This window comes from Strigops habroptila, chromosome 5 (assembly GCF_004027225.2).
Source record: "Strigops habroptila isolate Jane chromosome 5, bStrHab1.2.pri, whole genome shotgun sequence".
Lineage (NCBI taxonomy): Eukaryota > Metazoa > Chordata > Aves > Psittaciformes > Psittacidae > Strigops > Strigops habroptila.
The window spans coordinates 50,970,755-50,989,950 of record NC_044281.2 but is presented as its reverse complement, the minus strand read 5'-3'; the positions used below and the strand labels follow the sequence as shown (position 1 = coordinate 50,989,950).

General features: G+C 39.2%; 1 protein-coding gene across 4 annotated transcripts in view; it reads right to left on the bottom strand.

Annotated features, from left to right (window-relative positions):
- Positions 1–19,196, bottom strand: part of DPP10 (dipeptidyl peptidase like 10) — a 557,376-nt gene that overhangs the window by 43,502 nt on the left and 494,678 nt on the right. For 3 of the 4 annotated variants that reach the window (XM_030487513.1, XM_030487512.1, XM_030487514.1), the window contains exons 8-10: positions 9,551–9,671; positions 4,998–5,152; positions 1,535–1,632 (exon numbers count right to left, since the gene is read on the bottom strand). In XM_030487513.1, the coding sequence (XP_030343373.1) occupies positions 1,535–1,632; positions 4,998–5,152; positions 9,551–9,671 (374 nt within the window). The remainder of the gene's footprint in view (positions 1–1,534; positions 1,633–4,997; positions 5,153–9,550; positions 9,672–19,196) is intronic. The other variant, XM_030487515.1, reaches the window with a different exon arrangement.

The window sequence follows — 19,196 nt, the reverse complement described above, 5'->3', positions numbered from 1 at the left end:
AGATTTTTTTTTTTCTCAGGGATTTACATATTTCTCATTTAACATCTTTATACCTTCTGACATTCAAAGTACAATTTTAATGCTGTTTAAGAGAGTGAGATGCTAATCTTGATGGCAAGGAATCCCCTTCAGATCTTATCTGCTGCTTAAGTTAATGGAGGGTTAGCAAGCAGCAGAAGAGTTTATTATGGTTTTCAGTAGTGGCCCAGCAACAGGAAGAAAATACTTAAAAAAAGTGCAACTCATTCAAAATAATTCCTTTCACTAACATAATCAGTAAGCATTATAGCTGACACAAATAATTGCAAGGCATAATTCACTATTAAATTATTCCTGCACTAAATTAGGGTATCTCAATTTGCGCAGAAGAGAACTACACCGGCTTGAACTTGGTTGCAATGGTTGTGAATCAGTGCCCACTGTTAACATCCTGATTGTTTTGGGAACAATGACCATAAAATCTTTTGGGGTTCATAGGAACTGCAAAACCAGAGGTGGTTTGTTTTTGTTTTTCAGCTTTATGTTTGCCAATCCTTTTCACACCATTCTCCATCTGAAAATGTCCTGAGTGAAAAGAAGTGGCACTTCCCTGGACTTTAGATTGCAGCTACACCTGCACTGTAGTAACTGTTGTTGTTGTTATTATTGCAATTACCTCTACTACGCAACACTTTAGGACTAGAAGATCATTAGTATATGCACTGAAACTACAACAGGAATTTAATCAAGATGACTGCAATACACATGGGAAAGCATGAAAATTTCTGTGCTCTTAAACCAAAGTTTCATGGCACCTCAAGCAAGGACAGGTAATTGGGATCTTAGCTTAAAGCAGTAACTTTAGCAGGAGAGTCACCAGTTGCAGCCAGACCTCATTATTTCAGCTTTAAGGTCAAAGGGACTGTTCAATTAGCTCAGCAGTTCTGAAGCAGTTTCTCCTGAAAAACACAGCACTGTCCTTCTTAGTGTGTGATGTAGTCTTATGTGATCTGGTGGCATTGCCTCTCACCTGTCACCTCACTGCATCTGTCAGCCATGATGAGAAATGACACTTTCTGTAACCTACTGGATTTGAAAACTTCAAAACATTTCTCTCAAATTGAGAGAGCACCCTGATTATGTGTTCTGTGCATTAGTAATACACTTCTATGTTCTGCAATCTAATTTCAGAAACTGAAAGAACCAAGTTGGTACACAGCAAGGGAAGTCTGGGCATGACTACAATAACCTCAGAAGCAGGATAGTGTTCAGCCCCTTGACCATAACTTAGGATTCCTAGTTTCATATATTTCAAGTAAATTGGAGCTTCTCAGGACATTGGCTATCAGCAGATCCTAGGTCCCTGTGATTTTTAAGAGCAGGATCAATCTAGTAGAGCTGTATTTTATTTTATTATCATTATGTTCAGCCACAGGGACAGAGATCGAGTGCATTCCAGACAAAGAGAAGTGTTGTTCTGATGTAAAAAGGCAACTAGCCTAAGAGACAGTCAGGTTAAATCAAACATGAATTTCAAAACAATGAAATTATATACCTTGATTTAAAGCTGTCAGGTGGCATCAGTTCCAGTGTATGTGCTGGTCCATACAGATTAACTACAAACAGCTTTATTGTTGGGTTTGTTTGACCTGCCTTTGAAAAAAGAAAAAATAATAGGAGCTTTAGAAGCACTGAATCAGTGACAGCTAAATAGACTCACTCATTCAATATCTTTATAATAATGAGAAGTTATTAAAATTTTAAAATCTTGAATTTTAAAAATTAATTTCACAGACACGAATTACACAAATAAAAATATGAAGCATTAATTGAATAATTTTCTCACTGCTCTTTACTTTCCATGACCTTCCTGTGCAGAGCAAGCGACCAGCGCTAGGAGTGGCTTGGCCCAGTGTAAAGTCAGCTGCAAAAACACAGTCGGTTCCTAAACCTGCAGTTAAATACAGCCTCCAGCAAAGTCTTTTCCTGACACTATTGTTCCTTTTTCTAAAAGCTGCACTACCTATGTCTGGGATAGCATTCCTCCTCTTCCTTCTCTTTCTTTACTATTTTCTCCCAGTCTTCCTTCCCTGGTTTGCTGAGTTGGAAATCTGTATTTTTGGCTCTGTTCAGGAACCCATCTCAGAGAAATAAAATGCTTCTTGTTTCTAAAGGGGAATAAAATGGGAGTTTGATATATATCTACTAGGAAGAGTCTGATAAATCCTGAGGATCTACAGGGAGGGAGGACTTGTCCTTCCTCCTGTAACTTGGCTTGTTACCAAGTCATGTTCCTGAGATAAAAAGAAAGGACTGGCCATAGAAAGCAAGGCTCTGCAAGGAGATGCTATGAGTCCCACGTTCTGTCCAAACCATACCACATTCAAGCTTCCTTTTCACGTAAGTCACAGGAGTCAGACGACACTATACAGTGTCTTTGGGATATGGGGAATGAAAAGCAAGTCTCTCAGTGGGTCTGACTCCTGTTTAATATTGGAAGGACAAGGTAAAAACACTGATTCTATGGATTTAATCATAATAAATCACAAAGTTGTACATGTGGCTCTTCATTGGGGTATTTAGAAATGCAAAATAGCTTAACTGAAATATACACATAAATTCCCTTTAGAAATGGGACTTATCTCAAAATATAGTCTGAATGCTGTATCCACTAATTTCTGAATGGTATGGGGGACAAGAAAGTGGCATTTGTGTATTTTCACTACTGTTAAAACAAAAGTTTTGAAACCGGATTTAACTAGACTCCTGGATTTTATTTAATTTTTCTTTTCATAAAAACTTTTACATTTGCCTTAAATGAAATGTGGTCTTTCAAAGGCATCCTTTGCATGAACACAGCTTACACAAATGCAAAACTGTGGAAGAAAACCACTGAAAGATCAAGTCCTTAGGATACAACTGCAGTCTCCTTATATCCTTTGAACCTTACATTGGCTGCATATTGGTATCCAAGTACTCTCACACAGAGGACTGCCATGAGTAATTATGATCCAGCATGAGTATGAGTCATAGAAAGACACTCTAAAGCATGCCTTCACAGCAGGCATGGCCAGGTCTGTCTTAGTCCTTGACCATGAAGCACAGAAGTACAGCACTACCCCAGCTCTGCCATCACCAGGCCTGCTCCAGACATGGCAGAGGGGTTTCTGGCATGGCATTGCCCAGCATGTCCTGCTAGCCTGGGCTGGTCTCCATTCAGGGCTGTACTGCCCCAACGTACCGTCTCTGCTACAAATATCTGTGGCGTGCCCTACTCTCCTACATGTGTACATCTGAGCTACAGATCTACAGCAGTGGCTTCTAGCTCAATATAAGGTCTCTACAGCTGGGAAGGCGCTGTGGTCAGTGGGGTGAGCACCGAGCGCTCCTGCAGCCTGCAGTGGACTTGGGCAGCTGAAGGTGGTTTTTCTACCTGAGCAGAAAATTCTCACATCCACATCTCTCTCTCAACAGCAAACAGTCTCAACTCTTCTACCACTCAGGGCCTCCTCATGACTATTTAAATAGCATGAATTTTGTATAATTCTCACATTTGTTCAGTAGTGCAAGAACTCTTCACATTGAAATCTTGCTTTGTTCTTAATATATTTAACAAAATTTAAACTTCCCTTTTCATATTTTTTTTAATACAGTCTGTGAATTAGGCATGTACACAGATGCACATTCACAAACACCTGTGGGTTTCATTTAATTTTTAAATCATAAATAAAATTCTCTCCAAAGGTTTCATTCTATAATAAAGACCAAACTTTTTTTTCATGTCTTTTGTTATACCACAAGCTTCATTACCAATTAATGATGTTTCATGGTAGGTAAATCGGCATTAAATTGAGATATTAAAAAAGATAATGTTTTTTTCATTAACGAGATAACCAAAGTAGTATTATGTATCACTTTTATGCCTGAATTGCTAATGAAATGGAATTACTCATTTCTTGTTTACAAAGCTGACTTTTAAAAATATTCCTTATTTTTTTCTTTGCTGTCACTCAAGCCTTTTGCCAATGCAAGTACGTAAACTACCTCTGAAAATATTGTTACTTCATTATTTTAGAGTATTATTTCATAGCAAAATACATTATATCACACATAATATTATTTCATAGTACCTGGTACAGTCTAACTGTCCACCCATCAAAAATAAAGGGTCATCACTAAAAAAACAGTACTAGGAATAAAGTAACAATATTTTCTAAAGCCCTCAGTGAACTTCACTTGAAATGTCGAAAGAATACCACATACATGGACCTACATATCCTGTCAGAAAGGAACTCAGACACTTTGAAATTGCACACAAGGGATGGATAAACCCGTAAGCTGGAAGATAATACCAGTGCTAAAGCTCAGTACAAAACCGACAGCTTAGAGAGTCACCTAATCAGGAAATCCCCAGAAAATGAGGAGTGATTTCAGACATTATCCCTGCCTGGGCTGTTCTTTAACTTTCCAACATGAATCTAAACCTCCTTCTCTAGATCATCTGAAACTTGGTAACAGTCCTAATATTTCTGCCCCCTCCCTCCCCCCATCACGGCCCACCCCCATTATAATGACCAGGAAAAGACTTTAATGTGGCTTATCTTATTCAAGGCCAGTCTGTCACATTTATTAATAACAGCATCATTTCCTGAGATCTGGAATTCCATATCTGGATTACATAACTGAAACAGAACATGCTGCATGTATGACTCCAGTGCAGTTGTGACAGTATCTTATTTTTTGTGGAGTTCTTCAAACATATTACCCTTCTCTCAGAAGTGGTGAATTGATTTTACCAAGACATATCAATGATGAAATTACTATGAACTAGTTTGTCTGCTGTTCCCTCACCCAGTTTATTTCCAGCAGAAGGTGTTACAGCGTACCAAAAAAAAGAAAAGGTACTTCCTGAAAAGCAACATGAATAAAATTAGCCTCTGTTGCTGTCTAGAAATATGATTGAATACTATCACTGAACAACGAAGGGGAGGTGGGTATTGCACCCGTATTCTTCTTACCTTAGGATATGGATACTGCTTTCCTTTTGGATACAGACCACCAGTAAATCGGGGAATAACCATGTTCGGTACCAATGAGTCATTTATGGTCAGGAATGCCAGTCTTTCACCATCTGGAGACCACCAGTGGGCAATGTGAGAATGAAGAAGTTCCTCTGCAAAACCAGATTTCCTTAGGGTCCATAAAAATAACTATCACATAATTTCCATCTCATTCAGTTAGCACTGATTTTTTTCTTTCTGTGCCTACTTCAAATGCATCTGTTGTAATTTCATTAATTCCGCATTATCCTGGGTTGAATGTTTGGATAACAAGGTGTATCAAAAAACCAAACTTTAACCATTTTCCTCAAATGAATACTTACATTGACATCAGTAAATCATTTAAATGCAAAAGATGATTGTAACTGACATATGTTTAGTTCTAATACATTCCATCAGATGTGTTTCATTATTTTTTAAAGTTATTTGAACCATTTTAATAGGAAGGTCTTTTTTGGATTGTCTTTTTTTTTTTTTTTTAATAAAAAACTTTGGCATACCTGATTTCTCTGAGCTGTGGCACCTTGTAACATGCAGATCCTCACACAGTGATATCTGTGTAATCATTCTTGGAGTACAATATTTTAGCTTTTTTATCTCAGTCTAAATCTCAATTTGAATTCTTAGAAAATTCACTTTTTCTGCAATGTAACTTTTTTGAAAATCCAAACAAAACTTATCATTTTTATGCAAATTTTACTTGACTTCCAAATGAAAATAATCCTCAAAAATGTCATGCAATGTTTTATTACATTTATTGTCATTGTATTTCATATTCAAAAGAAACAAACCAGAAACAACCATAGAAGCAGCACCCAAACTGGAATCCCAGTAAAGCAGCTCCAGACCAATTCCAAATTCACCTTGCACAGGTCTCGTGTCTTCCACTTGTGAAAAGACTTGGATTCTTTTCCATTATGTATTTGATATGTTGACTCGTTTGCTGAGCATTTTGTATTTAAATTTGAAGAATTTGGCTGCAGAACTAATTGAGAATATATACTAACAGGAAGAAAGACTTGACTGCATATCTAATTTAAGACCCTATATACAAAACTACTTAAAGTGTCAATGGAGACACTCCAAGGTGCTAATCAGACTCTAAAAGTTCTGAAGCGGCTTAATAGTTTGTATTATCTCAGGCTAGGTGCAACGAAGCTCTGACCTATATTCAAAGTCATATATTCTAGGTCATGCTTCTCTCCCTGGCTGGATCAGTAAAACCTTTTACATGAGGCAACAGCAGAGAATGAATGGTGAATACCAAATAGCAAAAATCACAGTTGTGTTTGTTTGAAAATATTACTGTTTGCATTCAAACGAGGTTATTCACACAGAGAAAACGTGATTCCCAAATGCTTTTTAAGGTAAAATGCTAATAACAAATTTATGCAAATGATAAAAGAAAACAAATGAGGTCAAAAGGAGGAACAGTTCCCAGTTCAATGGAAAATTTCTTAACTTCATCTGGACAACATTCAGCCTTCTCAGCTTCTGATGCTATTAAAACCACTACTGACAGCAGAGGACTGCTCTAAGATAAACAATTGTTAATGGGAAAGAACCAGTACATTGATTCATCCCTGCAGACATGGACTGTGGTCCTCCAATGTGTAAAGCCAGAATTCCCTTTTATCCTTATTTTAATTATGTATATTGTGGAGAAGAGCTTGCTGCCTGCCTGCGTCCCTGGCAACCCAAAGAGTTCTCCATAAGTCAGGAAATGCAACAGCTATTTGGGCCCAGGATTAAATAACTTGGAGAAGAATGGGCAAAATCACTTAAGGAAGGCTTTAGGACATGCACTAGGAGAAAGGACTGGAGATATGCATCACCTCCCACACCATTTCAGGAACTTTCTAGTTCCAGAATAGACACCTTTTGCTTTTCCTTCTCAAGACAAGGGTATGTGTATAGCTGTAGAGACAGGAAACAAGAACAAACTGGGGTGGTAACTGATGTGGATATAAGATATTTGGATGAATTCACCTGGCTTTCTTTTCAAAAACAGAGAAGCAGGCGCATGGCCTTTTTGAAAATCAGCCAAGTATGAGACTTATGTATTCGTGCATTCCCAGTGAAAAAATCACCAACAGCATATATGAAAAGAGCTATGTTTTTTCTCAGCTAAAGAAGTTCTGTGAAGCTTTAAAGCCTTTCAGTCCTCAAATATTAATTAATAAAATATGTCTGTAAGAATGATGGGCACACACAGAGAAGCAGGAGCATACCCTCAGACAAGCATCATTGCCACTATTGTGCTAGTGGCACCTGTTCTTTCCAAGTTACTCTGTTCCCTTTTTCTGATCATTGTGAGATATTTACAGCTTAAAGGAACAATCATTTGTATTATCAACAGTTTTGTCGATCTTTAAAACAAATAAAGTTACGAAAAATCCACACAATCCTCTTTCAGATACTGAGATAAATAGGTAAGCTGAAATATAAAATATAAAATAAATTAAAAAAGCATATTGTCATGTTTCAAATAAAAGAGATTAATTTGATTCTCATGAACAGAGGTCCAAATCATATTAAACCCTCCCCAATTTTTTCCATTAAAATATGTCTTAAACTTCTATCTTTGTAATTCTTAGATGGTCTACTCCATGCCTTCCAAACAGCTCAAATAAAATGCCTGGCAAATACCAGAACTGATCAGTTGTATTAGGTAACCTTTTGTGGTCCCTTCCAGCTTGAATTATCCTATGATATCCTTATGATTTTTTGCAGACTTTTAAAGAATCTCCTATTACATTTTGTTCTGTAGAGTAGGGCTGTATAATGATCCTTCACTGTATGTTGTTAACTGCAGCTCCATGCGGCAGCCAGCTGTACCCCAAAGAGTCTGCTCTTGAAACACAAACTGCCCTTTTCTGAACAGGTGTCCTCAAAATGCTTGCAGAAATGGAGCCAGAATTGCCTTATTGCATCTGTGACTGTGACTCTGACTAATTTCACTTTATTTTAGCAAAAACTGGATATACCGTATCAACTTCAGTGAGCTATATATGTTTACATTCTTCAATTTGCTTGCAGTCATATTAGATTTGAAGAATATGGAATGCATATAAAACTATTCCATTCCAAAGATGTCCTTTGTCCTTAAGTTTTGAAATATGCTGCTACATTAAAGCAGTACAAAACATTATTAGAAACCTTTGAAATGGGTAACTATCACACACAGGCATTTATATGGCGAAGGGATGCAAACTATCGTTCTAATTTCAGAGTCTACTTGGTTAGAGATCTCAAGAATTCATGATGTGAGCTATCTGCTCTTAACTAGTGAAATGCCAAGTGGTATGAATAGACCATTTCCAAGGGCCACACTGAAGTTCCTTACTTTGTGATGTAACACCATTCCTAAAAACCACTCTGCCCTGCAAAACTCTACATATGAGAAGTCACATACTTCAGATAACAGAGTATTTAACACTGAGCTATTTATCTATAAAATTAATGAGTCCCATAGAAAGAATAACTGAAATGTGTATTAATTTTAAGCTCCTGTACCCAGCTGGGTAATCTACTACCCCCCCTGCTTTTTTTTTTTTTTTTAGTTATTATTATGTTAAAAGCAGAGAGAAACATTCTGTGGTACTTCGCTGAAGATGGCTTCTGAAGCCAGAGGATATCACAGATTGAGTTGTCCACTCCATTTTGGCACTGCTTGCCAGCAACAGCAAGTTTTCCAAGAGCCTAGCCCAAGTTCGTGTAAGCAAAAGTAGCAGCCACTGTTGAGGTAACAGTATGACACTTTTAGACCTTGTCAAAACACTCAGATTGGATTGAAGCATGTTCTTAAAGTCAAACATGTTACTGCCTGGCTTTAGGGGCTGGAGCCTCTCATGAGTTGCTAACACACAGCTAACACACAGCACACCAACCACCACTGAGGCTGAAGGAGGCAAAGTGATAAAGTGAGGCACCAGGCAGCATCATCTTTGGTCACTTTTTGCTATGTATGCACCTGAAGCCAATTCTCCTTCTATGCTACAATTCTGTGACTTCTATTAGGATGTTTTAACCGTTAACAGATCAGCACTGCTGTTTAGACAGGCAACAAACTGACTCCTTTCCCTCTTCACTTGTGTTGTAAATCCTGAACAGCTCCAAAGGTATGAATGGAGTTATTCTAGATAAGCAAAACATACAGGATGTTTAGTTTTATTTGAATACCTCTGTTTGAAATGCCAGCCCCACTGAAGCTGGTAGTAAAATCCCACATCAAAATTTCACTACTACAGCATTTTTACATACTACCTAGTGTTTGTAATACATTTGATATGTTCAGGTTGAAACTAAATTCCTCTGAGAAAATATATTGTTACATGCAAAACAGCAGTCAATAGAAAGTATGAATAGATACAATCTTGCAAGAAAATGAGACGGCAAAGAAGCAAAAACAACCTCATACAGCATTTTCTGAAATTAACAGATTTGTGCTGTTTGGTCTGTGTAAGAACCTCTCATCTGTCTTAATAAACAGATATATTTGTCTGGCTTACCTTCGTATAACCAGTCTGCAATTCCATTAAAAATAATTCCTTCTTTTCCTGAAGATGTCAGGCGCAATGAGCTACTCTTTACATCAGGCTGATAGTAGATGTTATTTTCAAAAATATAAATCTGGATGCAGTAAGAGGGATGGAGAGAAAAAAGAACATTTTGGTAGATATAAATGAATGTTCAGCAATGAATAATTTCCTCAGGCTCAGAACAGTGTACTGAATAATTCAGTATAAGTTTTCACCAATACTGGCTTCATATTTACTTTTATTATCAATTTGGACAAACTAGAGCAAACTTTTAATACTTATGCCAAGCCGAATTCTTTGAGATTGTATTCCCTGTTGAAATGTTTCTATACACTGTAAGAAATATTATTACACTCCTCAGAACCATACAGGAGACAAGTTTTATAACCGTTGGATAGATCAAGAAATTTTCCATTAATTCCATTCTATCTAATAAAATAATCTGTTTTTCTAGCAGTGAAATTAGACACACTTCTGCAAGTACATACAGCACAGTACATACATCATAAATGTAAGTTACAGCTTTGGGTGTGGGAATGCACTGGAGCAGGTTGCCCAAATAAGTGGTAAATGCTCCATCCCTAGCAGTGTTACAGGCCAGGCTGGACAAAGCCTTGGGCGACATGATCTAGTGTGAGACGTCCCTGCCCATGGCAGGGGGGTTGGAACTAGATGATCTTAAAGCCCTTTCCACCCCTAACCATTCTATGATTCTATCATTCTAACCTTTTCATGATTTTATATCACGATGTGAGAACATACTGGAAAAGCAAAAATAAATAGCAGACTCCTGTTAACTCTTATCAGCTTGCTGATATTATTTCTGGCTCTGACACACAAACATTTTACCTCGTGTGCTATATAAATTCGTTTTATTTTCAAGTCTAGACTCCTCTTCTTTTTCCTGTAAATAACAGACTAGACAGACAATCCTCTCCTCCTTCACTTCCACTTCTCAGCCTTGTCTGCTTTTTTTTCCTTGCTTGCTTTGTTGCAAAGGATTTCAGATTCTCTCATTTCCAGAGACTGAGCTCCAGGCTCCATGACAAAGTCAATAAAAGAAAGATTAAGGCCAAAAAACGCCCAACAAACTGAGGGACTGTGGGGATGGCAAAAAGGGCAGGAGAAAAATACAGTGATGATGAGGAAGTTTTATGACATGGAAATTCTTACGTACTCAGCCGTATGTCACAACAGGCTGTATGTCTGCCTTTATCAGACAGGAGACCTTCATAGAATCATAGGATAGTTAGGGTTGGAAAGGACCTTAAGATCATCTAGTTCCAACCTTCCTGCCATGGGCAGGGACACCTTACAATAAACCATGTCACCCAAGGCTCCATACAACCTGGCCGTGAACACCACCAGGAATGGAGCATTCACAACTTCCTTGGGCAACCTATTCCAGTGCCTCACCACCCTCACAGTGAAGAACTTCTTCCTTAGATCTAATCTAACCTTCCCTTGTTTAAGTTTGGACCCGTTACCCCTTGTCCTACAGGGGTAGGACCCCCCCTACAGAGGACTACAGTCCCTGATGAAGAGCCCTTCCCCAGCATCCTTACAGACCCCCTTCAGATACTGGAAGGCTGCTATGAGGTCTCCACGCAGCCTTCTCTTCTCCAGGCTGAACAGCCCCAACTCCCTCAGCCTGTCTTCATATGGGAGGTGCTCCAGCCTCCTTATCATCCTCGTGACCCTCCTCTGGACTTGCTCCAACAGCTCCATGTCCTTTTTATGTTGAGGACACCAGAACTGTACACAATACTCCAAGTGAGGTCTCACGAGAGCAGAGTAAAGGGGCAGGATCACCTCCTTTGACCTGCTGGTCACGCTTTTTCTGATGCAGCCCAGGATATGGTTGGCTTTCTGGGCTGCAAGCGCACACTGCTGGCTCATGTTCAGCTTCTCATCGACCAACACCCCCAAGCCCTTCTCCGCAGGGCTGCTCTGAATCTCTTCTCTGCCCAACCTGTAGCTATGCCTGGGATTGCCCTGACCCAGGTGTAGGACCTTGCACTTGGCTTGGTTAAACTTCATAAGGTTGGCATCAGCCCACCTCTCAAGCGTGCCAAGGTCCCTCTGGATGGCATCCCTTCCCTCCAGCATATCAACCGAACCACACAGCTTGGTGTCGTTGGCAAACCTGCTGAGGGCGCATCAATCCCACTGTCCATGTCGTCGACAAAGATGTTGAACAAGATCAGTCCCAACACTGATCCCTGAGGGACACCACTCGTTACAGGTTTCCAACTGGACATTGAGCTGTTGACCAGAACTCTTTGTGTGCAGCCACCCAGCCAATTCTTTATCCACTCAGTGGTCCATCTATCAAATTGATGTCTCTCCTATTTAGAGACAAGGATGTTGTGCGGGACAGTGTCGAACGCTTTGCACAAGTCCAGGTAGATGACGTCAACTGCTCTGCCCCTGTCCATCAGTTCCATAGCCCCATCATAGAAGGCCACCAAATTGGTCAGGCAGGATTTCCCCTTAGTGAAGCCATGTTGGCTGTAACCAACCACCTCGTTGTTTTTCATGCGCCTTAGCATGTTTTCCAGGAGAATCTGCTCCAAGATTTTGCCAGGCACAGAGGTGAGGCTGACTGGTCTGTAGTTCCCTGGGTCTCCCATTTTCCCCTTCCTTTTTCCAGTTATCAGGAACTTCACCTGACTGCCATGATCTTTCAAATACGATGGACTGTGGCTCAGCTACTTCACTCCTGAGCTCCTTCAGCACCTGCGGATGGATTTCATCAGGTCCCATGGACTTGTGCACGTTCAGGTTCTTAAGATGGTCTCGAACCTGATCCTCTCCTACAGTGGGCCTAAGCTCTTCATTCTCACAGTCCCTGCATCTGCCTTCCAAGACTTGGGCAGTGTGGTCAGAGCATTTGCTGGTGAAGACTGAGGCAAAGAAGTCATTAAGAACCTCAGGCTTCTCAGAATCCAGGGTAGCCAGTTTTCCTGGTAGCTTCCAGAGAGGGCCCACATTGTCCCTAGTCTGTCTTTTATTTGCTACGTACCTATAGAAGCCCTTCCTGTTATCTTCCACATCCCTTGCCAGATTTAATTCTAACTGGGCCTTAGCTTTCCTAACCTGGTCCCTAGCTTCCTGGATGATATCCCTGTATTGTTCCCAGGCCGCTTGTCCTCACTTCCACCTTTTATAAGCTTCTTTTTCCCTCTGAATTTCCTCGACAGCTCCTTATCCACCCATGGAGGTCTCCTGGCCCTCCTGCCGCACTTCCTTCTAGTTGGGACGCAACACTCCTGAGCTTGTAGCAGATGATCCTTGAATATCAACCAGTAGTACAGGATTAAGAACTACTTGTTTTATGACTGAACCATGAAAAGGTCTTTAATCCTGTTATTACTAGTTAGCAGCATTGTTAATTCCATTTGACACATTTCAGATAAGTAAGTATCTCTGAAGGAATGCTCACTGTCGTGCCACTGATTGCCAGCTTCCTCGGCTTTGTCCCCCATTTATTTCATAAAGCGGCTTTGTCTCCATCTTCAAACAGTTCTCAGCTCCCTTTGAACATCCCCGCAATCCTCTTAGTCTACTCTGTCACCCAAAGTTTCCCTTTTCTCCTCATCACTTGTGACACGTGTTCTTTCAACTTTGGAATCTACCTCAAAGAACAATTTTTTTCTTGAATGTATGGATTGGGACATTTTAATGTTCTTGACAAACTTCAAAGCCACTCAGTGGCTCTCTCCCTAGCAAGCCTCAAGTATGTAAATGTCTCAAGCTCGTTGCTTGAATAATGCTAATCATTAAAAATGATCTATTTATGTTCCTTTGCAAAACATATATGAAATACAACTATTCATGTTTCTCCACATAACTAAACAGCATGTAAATGCAGGTTGATGATTTAGGGTTGGCACACTGGCAAATATTGCTCTGCATGGCCTGCAGCATTTTGAAAGATCAATATCCCCATGCCTGAGCCTCTAAAAACATCTTAGAAAGATTCACCATTATGGTTAGTCATTTAATGTAATTTGTAATTTTGAATATTTGTTGTTTTCAAGAGGTGCCATTTTCCACATGAAGCCCGCAAACTGCTCTTTGTATCAATAGGAATGGCTTCATGCACACTTCCTACAACGATGCTGCCTAACCCCTGCAGTGAGGACTGCATTCCCCTTCATTCCTGAATGTGCCGAAGTGCTCATGTGTAGTTATTTAAGTCATTCACCTCTTGGAAATAAAGGCATGGGAGCTAAAATGTTGATTTCTACAGCAAAACAGGCAGCAGAGTTCTAATAGGAGTGACAACTATATTGTGAAGGCTGCTAGTAGTGGCCTGAGAGGCTCTTTTCTTCGCTCTCCTGTAAATCCAGGTATTAAATTCAACGAAGCACAAGTACTTTGTGTAGCCACAAAAAACAATCTTCCATCTGATATTACTGCCAGAACAATGTAGCCAAGAAAGACGTTTCTAAAAGACACACTCATTGTAAATGCTTCTTCCCAGTATGATATTTATATGGTACAAGTGTACCTCATATATAACTCTAAAAATACTGAAATTTTAACAGATCACAGTTTGAAATTAATTTTGTTCACAATATTGCTTGCTTTTGTCTAGTGTTTGCACATACAATAATGACCAGCAACTAAGTGTCTGGGCTTCACATCCCTCTGAAATAAATGACTAGAGGAAGCCTGTGCACAACAACTATGGTTTTACTAGCAAGCAGTGAAATGGACTTTTTCATCTGCTTATTCCTTGGCTCCTGTTTGCCTGCTGTGGGACACCACTCCATACTCCTCCTGCTGCAAAAAGTGGTATCAAATGTGAAGTGACTTTAGGAGGAAAACTCATACTGGTTTTATTTTATGTGGATTATCACAATCCCACCAATTAAGAGTAGAAATGGAACTATTCTTCAGCTAAACATGCAAAAAATCCTACACCAGGCCCCAGAAGCAGACAAATTCCTCAAACTGTCAAGCTCTCCCCTCCCTGAAAAATCACCTAAGTTCCTTTTCTTTGGGTCATACATTTTTAGCCTTCTTGCTCAGTATAAGTATTGCTAGCCATGCTTTCTGGTGAAAACAGTATCTGTAGAAAACTCCTCACAGTTCTACTTTATGCTGCACTAAAATACATTACCAAGCTTTTCTTTCAAAACCACAAAGACCAGGTGGAAATTTTTATATTTTAGGTGGCAGCTGCTGCTGCTGATTAGCTGCAGTACAGCAATACACAGAAGCTGAATTTATGAGCCACAATTTAGTCTTTAAAATTGAGTAAACAAGAAGGCAAGTGTCTGGGAGAGAACTCAGGTTACTACTTTTCCTACAACTGAGACTTAAACTCTCAAATACTGCAAGGCAGATAGCAAATCACAACACTGGAATAAGAATTATTGAGCAAAACAACAACAACAAAAATTATTCTTGGAGCAGAACCTTGCAAATACCTGAGCCTAAAATTCTGACCCCAGTAAGTAAAACTAAATATGTGCCCAAAGGTTCCCAGGGTGGGGAGTTCAACATACTTCATCACTTTGCATATTTTGTTTTGGGCAATGTCATATAAATCAAAACTTCCCTTGATAGTCTGTCTCTACTCAGGTATTTGGGAACAACTAAAAGGGCTTTTATTAGCATACACTTGTGTCTAATTACTACATCATGAATACGGAAATGTTGACTGTAACTACTGAATCTCACAAAACTGTTAAAAGAGGAGTTGCTAACTGTGTATCAGACTGGTATTCTCATGAATACATCAGTGGCTTTGTGCCCAAAATGCTTTCACAGCTTTCAGGCATGACGATAAGAAAATAAATTGAAAAAGTCACAAAATGGAACGAGGCTGTGCTATCTTATATTAAAATTACTATTACACTTTTTTTTTTTTTTTAACCTCTTCTTTTTATCATCTTTTACCATATTTCCCAAGTATTTAAAATTATGTTTGAGCTAAGACTCTTACCTAATAATGCTGTAAATGGGGATAAATATAAAAATCTATGGCCTTAAAAATTTTTTTACTTTCTGTTTTCTTAGAGATTTTGCACAGCAAATCACATCAAGCCTTAAACCAAATGAAGAAAAATACACAGCATTTCTTTAATTATTTTTAAAGTATTTTTCTAATTAATGAAAGAAATCTGCAATAATGTTTTAGATTAGTGACAGATTAATTCTTGATAATGACCACATTTATTTCAACTAACTGTGAAGAATTTGAGGCTCTGCTTGGTCTAATGTTCTACCTACAGCACTAATTCTTCCCCTTCTTCCACATCTGTCAGCCTCTCAACTATTTTTTGCACAAACCTTCTTCTAAATTAATTTATTCTAAAACATTTATTTATTGTTTGCAACATGTTTCACAATTACATGATTTTATTTCAGGCTGAGGTCTTAAGCAGAGCACCCAGTCTGAGCAGTTAGTTCCAGATGGCAGACAGCTGTGAAAACATAGAGACATCTAATCCCACAGCTGAATGGCAAACCCAGTGCCAATAGCTGGAGAGTCCCTCTGTGTGTCTTTAATCATTTCCAACACTACAGGCAGAGAAAAGCTGTTAAATTACAGAAAAATACTCCACTTTTTCCCTTTAGGTACTCCACTGAAGCCTTCTGCATGGGCATATCCACACTCAATCACTCCTTTGATTGCAGGGTAACGTACCAGTGACAGGACAAGCTTTTTACTCACCAGTTGGACAGCAGCAACAGTTTGCCTGGAGCTGTGTGGAGGTCACCATGCGATCACTTACCCCTGCACAGAAGCAGTGAGTGTGTGCGAAGGGGGGCTTTGAGCTCTGTGTCAAAGCAGGGGCTCTAGCAGAGACTGCCAGCAGCCAGTTAGCCCAGGCAGTTGTGTGAGTCACTATCAGATATTTGCACGTGTTCCAGAAATTCATCCAGACATCAAATTTCAGATTTGTACTTATATCTAAAAGCCCAGTTCTCTTCAGATGGAAGAGAAACAGAGATGCATCCCTTGCTGATGAAACCTATATCCTTCCTTGGAAGCAATTATCAGTCTCGCTTGCAGAGAAAACCTACGAAACTGAGACGGAAATTTCTCTCAAACATGACATTAAGGAGGTAGACTTAGCAATCTGGCATTACTCCTTTCTCTAACTTACTCATGAACAAACTTATACTTACGTGAATATGATAAGGTAGCTTACCACGCAACAAGTTCTTAAAATAGATTATACAAACACTAACCAAGTAGGTATAATGTATTGCCACTGCTGTTCCCCAATACGAGAGGGCACCATCTTGGGTCTAGAAACAACATTACTCACCCGTGTCATGCTTCGCCCAAGCTGAAGGTATACGGTTAATATACCTGGAACTTATTTTCCTAACTTAATGAGTGAATCTTTCTAATTAATCCTCCAGAGTTTGAACATGGCAGATTTGTTTGACTTCCTGATTGACACCATCAGCACAAATATATTTTGCCATCAATAATACTAGAAATATGTAATGCAAATTGCAAGTGTCAGTGGGCTTTGCAGCCATGATTTACCATTATACAAGTTTTAACAGCTCTTGAAATTAACTTTTCAAGATAAAAAGTTAACACCCAGTCCTTCCAGTACCTAAAAGGGGCTTTGAGCAACCTGGTGCAGTGGCACGAGCCCCTGCCCATGGCAGGTGGGTTGGAACTAGATGATCTTTAAGGTCCCCTCCAACTCAAACCGTTCTGTGATTCATCTGATTCTATGAATCCAGCATTTTGTCTTGAAGGAAAGAAATGGTGGAGTGTAACTAATGGCATGATTTGTTATTACAGGGATTCATCGGAACAAAGAACTAGTTCAAGGAAGGTGCCAACCAAACTCTGAAGCTACTGAGCAGGTATAGCTGGAAAGGAAAGAAAGAAGGCATCTGTGTCTATATACCTTTGGTTAGAAAAAAAATATCTGTACACAAGCACTGGTCTGTTCCTGTACAGGTGAGTGTCCTACGTCTGAACCAAGGAAAACGTAAGATTCTTCCACAGAGTCTCTGACCAACAATCATATAAATAGCTATTCCAACTTGGAATAACTTCAGCACTCCTACTTAATACTCCAGGGAACACGACAGTCTCCCTTAACTTTCACATAGAGAATATGAACTGTGACAAGACTAAGCAATTTCTGATTATGCCCAGGAGACCTTCAGGCATTCAGGAAATGCTTCTGCAGCAGGAATCTGGCAGTTGCTAATGACAGTGCTAAAGACGTCAACCTAAAGCATCTTCAGGCAGTCCATCTCTGGCTATATTCCTGTGTGACCCTGGCAAGGACATACAGTCCATTGCTCTTTAGACTAGCATAGGTGCCTCCAAAGCCCAACATTCTACTTAACAGACCACTCAACTGCAGATTTTGCGCGATGCAGAGGAGTAAGTATTTTTACTCACGCAGAAACAAGTGTTGTCCTATGCCTCACACACAGACAGTCTGGCTAACCTGCTAACTCGAACATCATCATGGCTAAAAGCTACATCTTAGCATAAGAGCTATCAGACTTCTTCACTTCCTAAGCATACGGCAAAATTCCATCCCTTCTTCTTGTGAGACTGCCAGCTTATTAGTTGGATAATTAATTCTTCAAAAGCTTCAAGATGTTTTTCCATCTGGGCTTACTTCTTACCATTTGTTCTGTCTTCTGTCTTGCCATACATTAACCAGGGCCAAATCCAACTGCCCTTAGTTAGATCAGTCAGTAAAATTTCCAGATGAAATATGTTTTCTCGCTAACAACTATTAATACAAATAATATCAGCTATTTATTAGATAGAATAAAGTCAACTAAAGAATGTTTCCTTAGTGGCTCAGCAGATGTTGTACTTTGGTTTTCAGAGATAAAACCATGACTTCTCCAGTTTCAGGTACAATATTAAGTTGGCACAGCACTATTTTGCAGTTTAACTTCATACTGGAAAGACAAAGAAGATCCCATGACATATGCAGCAGCTGCATTTCTCCCATATTGGGGCATGTGGTGGAACAAACACACAGCAATGGGGGAATCATAGAATAGAATAACAAAATCATTTAGGTTGGAGAAGACCCTTAAGATCATTGAGTCCAACCGTTAACCCAACACTGCCAAGTCCACCACTAAACCATGCCCCTAAGAATGAAAATAACTTGTTATGCTACCTAGACAGCAGCTAAAGGAGAGCAATATGTAAGTACAGTTTAAATAGCTTTCATATAGCCAGTTTAACCAGCAGTTAACTAGCAGTTAAAACCCAGAGTTGCAGATAGTGGCACAGAGCCCTCACACATAAATGTTACAAGGAAAAATTAGCTTGAAACTAAATAGATTGATCAAAACTTGATTGGCAATGTTTATATTGCATGATAATATATATGCATACATATATATTTTATATACCTGAAGAGTCAATGTTCTTTGTTTCCTGACCAACATGCTGCTCCATATGCAAAGGTTCAACACAAACAAGTGATCTTAAATAAACAAATAAATAAGCAGTATCTTAAATGAAATAACTTTAAAATTATTTTTGAGTGATTTTTGGGGGGGGAAAGAAGTGTTTTTAATTCCTACTGCTGTTTTCACCACAATTATGGAAAATGCAGACATCTTTTGCTTTGTAAATAATATT